This window comes from Osmerus eperlanus, chromosome 11 (genome assembly GCF_963692335.1).
Source record: "Osmerus eperlanus chromosome 11, fOsmEpe2.1, whole genome shotgun sequence".
NCBI lineage: Eukaryota > Metazoa > Chordata > Actinopteri > Osmeriformes > Osmeridae > Osmerus > Osmerus eperlanus.
Window position 1 is genome coordinate 16,889,381 of NC_085028.1, and position 4,839 is coordinate 16,894,219.

The 4,839-nt window shown below is 53.5% G+C and overlaps 1 protein-coding gene across 1 annotated transcript in view; it reads left to right on the plus strand.

Annotated features, from left to right (window-relative positions):
- The window catches only part of ppp1r14ab (protein phosphatase 1, regulatory (inhibitor) subunit 14Ab), an 11,952-nt gene extending 8,390 nt beyond the window's left edge, over nucleotides 1-3,562 (plus strand). Inside the window, exons 2-4 of the mRNA XM_062472985.1 lie at nucleotides 1,037-1,117; nucleotides 1,722-1,754; nucleotides 2,420-3,562. Of these exons, the coding sequence (XP_062328969.1) occupies nucleotides 1,037-1,117; nucleotides 1,722-1,754; nucleotides 2,420-2,557 (252 nt within the window). The 3' untranslated portion in view covers nucleotides 2,558-3,562. The remainder of the gene's footprint in view (nucleotides 1-1,036; nucleotides 1,118-1,721; nucleotides 1,755-2,419) is intronic.
- Nucleotides 3,563-4,839: the final 1,277 nt, after the last annotated feature.

The window sequence follows — 4,839 nt, forward strand, 5'->3', positions numbered from 1 at the left end:
AAGAAGAAACTATTTCATAACTGTCCCTGTTCCTGCCCTGCTGTGTCTTACAACACACACGCAGTGAGTCAGCTCGGCAGGCGGGCTCCACTGAAACGCTCACACACCCACACAAGCGCACACACACACACAAGCGCACACACACACAGTCTCTCCCCTGTGAGACAGTTACAGTTCAGTGAGCAGACCGTGTCCTAGGAAGACCTACTGTAGGAAGAGCTGTGCATGTCTCTGATCTTTCCTGCTACATGTTATGGATGGTATTGATCAGACGGTTTTGATCAGAGGGAAGGGAGGGAATATCCATCTCCATCTGTGATGAAGAAGGCTGTAGATCTGAGGACTAGGGGGAGAGGAAGGAAGCCTGTCTGTCTGTCTGTCTGTCTGTCTGCCTGTCTGTCTGCCTGCTTGTCTGTCTGCCTGCTTGTCTGTCTGTCTGCCTGCCTGCCTGCCTGCCTGCCTGCCTGCCTGCTTGCCTGCCTGTCTGCCTGCCTGTCTGCCTGTCTGCCTGTCTGCTTGCTTGTCTGTCTGCCTGCTTGTCTGTCTGCCTGCTTGTCTGTCTGCCTGCTTGTCTGTCTGCCTGCCTGCCTGCTTGCCTGCCTGCCTGTCTGCCTGTCTGCCTGTCTGCCTGTCTGCCTGTCTGCCTGCTTGTCTGTCTGCCTGCTTGTCTGTCTGCCTGCTTGTCTGTCTGCCTGCCTGCCCTGCCTGCCTGCCTGCCTGTCTGTCTGCCTGTCTGCCTGTCTGCTTGCTTGTCTGTCTGCCTGCTTGTCTGTCTGCCTGCTTGTCTGTCTGCCTGCCTGCCTGCCTGCCTGCTTGCCTGCCTGCCTGTCTGCCTGCTTGTCTGTCTGCCTGCCTGCCTGCTTGCCTGCCTGCCTGTCTGCCTGCCTGTCTGCCTGTCTGCTTGCTTGTCTGTCTGCCTGCTTGTCTGTCTGCCTGCTTGTCTGTCTGCCTGCCTGCCTGCCTGCCTGTCTGCCTGTCTGTCTGTCTGTCTGTCTGTCTGTCTGCCTGTCTGACGCTCCGCTGCTCTTGTTCCCAGGAGGAAGACATGCCTGAGGAGGTGAACATCGACGAGCTGCTCGATCTGAAAAGTGACGAGGAGAGAACACACAGACTGCAGGTGACACACACACACACGCACACACATACCACACACACACACGCACACACAAACCACACACGCACACACAAACCACACACACACATACACACACACAGACTGCAGGTGACATACCACACACACACACACATACCACACACACATACCACATACACACACACAGACTGCAGGTGACATACCACGCACGCACACACACACACAAACCACACACACACACGCACACACAAACCACACACACACACACACAAACCACACACACATACCACACACACACATACACACACACACACTGCAGGTGACATACCACACACACACACATACCACACACACACATACACACACACAGACTGCAGGTGACATACCACACACACAGACACATACCACACACACACATACACACACACAGACTGTAGGTGACATACCACACACACACACACAAATACCACACACACACACACCTCTAGTGTCCCTGCACACACACACACACCCTGCTATAGTGTCCCTGCACACACACAGTGCAGGTGATATACCACACACACACACAGATAACAGCACCATCTTGACTGTTGAATGTTTAACTGTTGATGCTCTTCTTTCTTCTCAGGAAATCCTTCAAACCTGCAACACCAACACAGAGGTAGAAACTGCTTTCATCCTTCACTACTGAGGAGGTCGTCTGAACCTCTGCTCTGCCTCCTCCCCCTCTCCTTCTACCATCCTCCCTCCCTCTGATTCCTTCAGACGTACCTGCTCCCTCTCTGACTGTGCCCCCCTGCTCCCTCTCTAACTGTGCCCCCCTGCCCCCTCTCTAACTGTGCCCCCCTGCCCCCTCTCTGACTGTGCCCCCTGCCCCCTCTCTGACTGTGCCCCCCTGCCCCCTCTCTGACTGTGCCCCCCTGCCCCCTCTCTGACTGTGCCCCCCCTGCCCCCTCTCTGACTGTGCCCCCCTGCCCCCTCTCTGACTGTGCCCCCTGCCCCCTCTCTGACTGTGCCCCCCTGCCCCCTCTCTGACTGTGCCCCCCTGCCCCCTCTCTGACTGTGCCCCCCTGCCCCCTCTCTGACTGTGCCCCCTGCCCCCTCTCTGACTGTGCCCCCCTGCCCCCTCTCTGACTGTGCCCCCTGCCCCCTCTCTGACTGTGCCCCCCTGCCCCCTCTCTGACTGTGCCCCCTGCTCCCTCTCTGACTGTGCCCCCTGCCCCCTCTCTGACTGTGCCCCCCTGCCCCCTCTCTGACTGTGCCCCCCTGCCCCCTCTCTGACTGTGCCCCCCTGCCCCCTCTCTGACTGTGCCCCCTGCCCTCCAGGTGTTCGTCCAGGACCTGGTCCTGAAGCTTCACGGCCTGCAGAAACAGGAAGAGCTCCACAACGACGGCATCGAGCACCCCCAGCTGCACATCTTCCCCAACCGCCCGGGCTCTGTGGACAGGGAGGTGCTGCACTGAAGGCCCTGGTCATCCTGGTACCCATGGTAACCCTGGTCCCCATGGTAACCCCAGAGCCCCCACCTCCTCAGTCTTTTACCCCAGCAGCCTATTTACCAGGTCGACGCCCCTGGACCTCTTCTGAGAAGCAGACCACACCCTGCTTACGGACCTGCAGTGCTCCGTACACACAGATACACATGTATGTGTGAGCACACACGCACACACACACACACACAATCACACACACACAAAGAAATACACACATTTCAGACCAGTGCTCGATTTGATGAGAGTTCTGCAGACAGCTTACCTTCGGTACACACACACACACACACACACACAGGTGTAAAGGGGTGCACACAACTCACAGGCAGTCACCAGTCTCTCCAAGCTCTAATTGTCAAATACATTCTTTTAATTCCAAGATTATTTAACAATGAGAGGATTCATGTGTGTAAAAGAGGCTTGTCTCTGGTCAGCCTGCGATTTCTCTCTGTATCTCCTCCCCCTGCTGTCGTCCACACTGGTACATTCCATCACCTCCCTGGCCACGTTTTGTGAATGTTACCAAGCAGTATTACAGTACCTGATGTTCACCCGTCACTCTTAAACACGACTGTTATTCCACGGATATCGACGTGAGGGCTGTTTCCCTAGTAACGCCGCCGTGATATCAGATGACCTACATGGAAGAACTGACCACGCCAAAGTGTATTTGTTTAAAATTCCCAGTGACTGAAATAGGCTGCTGTCACTGATACGGATGATTAAAGGGCGACTAAGCCGGGCTGGTTAACCATGGAGGGGACGTCATGCTTTGCGCTTAGTCCACCTTTAAGGTCTGCCTGTCTCTCCTGCTCCACTCTAGTTTCTCTTTTCGCCACCTCAGGTAGCTGCTGTTCCCAGCCTTTGATGTCTGTGTTTTATATGACAGGATTTGTAACATGGTTTGTACATTTGTAGTGGTGCGTTGGCGGATCGTGTTGTTTGTATATGATTTTAAATAAAGTTTTGGGATTTGAATTGCTCTTCTCCGATCATTTTGTTGTTAAGCCGCTGTGGGACGAGGGTTCACAGGCGTGTCCGTGTGAGATGTTTTCGTATTTTCACCCAAAAAATCCAGAGTCAAAATATCCTGAAAGTATCTCACATGGGTCCTTCACGCCTGCCTGGAGGTTCTGACAGGATTGGAGTGGCAACGAAACAACACAACTCCATTTCCCCTTCTCTTGCTCCAGATGGATGTTTCTCACAGCTGTCCGGTTCTATCAGGTCTAAGCCAGACCCCTGGGTAGGGGCTAGCCTGCCCCTGGCAGCGGAGTTGGTCTGATCAACAGTAGGAGAACATCACCCTCTGGTGGTGCGCTTTGCCAATCGCAGCCTCCCGACATGTTGTGACAGTACCGCACATGGCCACTAGATGGCGCAGAGCACCTGCGATGCCGATGCACCAGTGGCTTCAGTTGTTTTTTCCTTCTACCAACCGCTTGCGTAAGGTTCTTTGTCTATCAAAACTTAGCTGGTGACTATCCATTACCTGTATACATAGCTGATTCAAATTTAAATATAATAATAATAATTTTATTTATAATTCACTTTATATTTCAGTATATCTTTAAATATCAGTTATGGATACATGGTGATAAGCCTGGGACCAGGGTTATCATGGGATGGTTGCCCCTAACTACAGTCCTTGACTGAGGGGCAACTTTGCCATCACATGACAGAAACCTGTCCTGATGACATCACCCAGTGTGTCAGGGAGAGTGTGTTCTGTCAACACGTTTGACTGTTTTGGTGTTTGTAGAATAAACAAAACCATTACCCCTGGGATTCTGTGTGTGTGTCTGGATGCCTGTATGTGCACAGTAGTAGTGTGTGTTTGTACAGTGAGTGTGAGTGAGTGTATGTGCAAAGTGTGTGTGCAGTGTGTGTGCACAGTGTGTGTGCACAGTGTGTGTGTGTGTGTTGGGGGTTTACTGTACAGACTGATCAGAGGCACTGTCTTCAGACAGCCTGTGTCTCCAGAGCGCTGGAAGCAGCCCAGCTGGGGGGGGCAGCAGACAAGCAGACACTGCCATTCCCAGGGTATTGTTACTCTGCATCAATGCATCCTAAAAGTCTCACAGATGCCTAAAGCACACAAACAGACCAGAGGCCCCCAACCCCACCCAGACCAGGCCGTGCACTGTGAACCCCACCCAGACCAGGCCGTGCACTGTGAACTCTACGACTCCACCAATCTAGCTCTGCATATCCCCAATGTCTCTGCACTCCTCCTCTCTCCTCCCCTCCTCTTC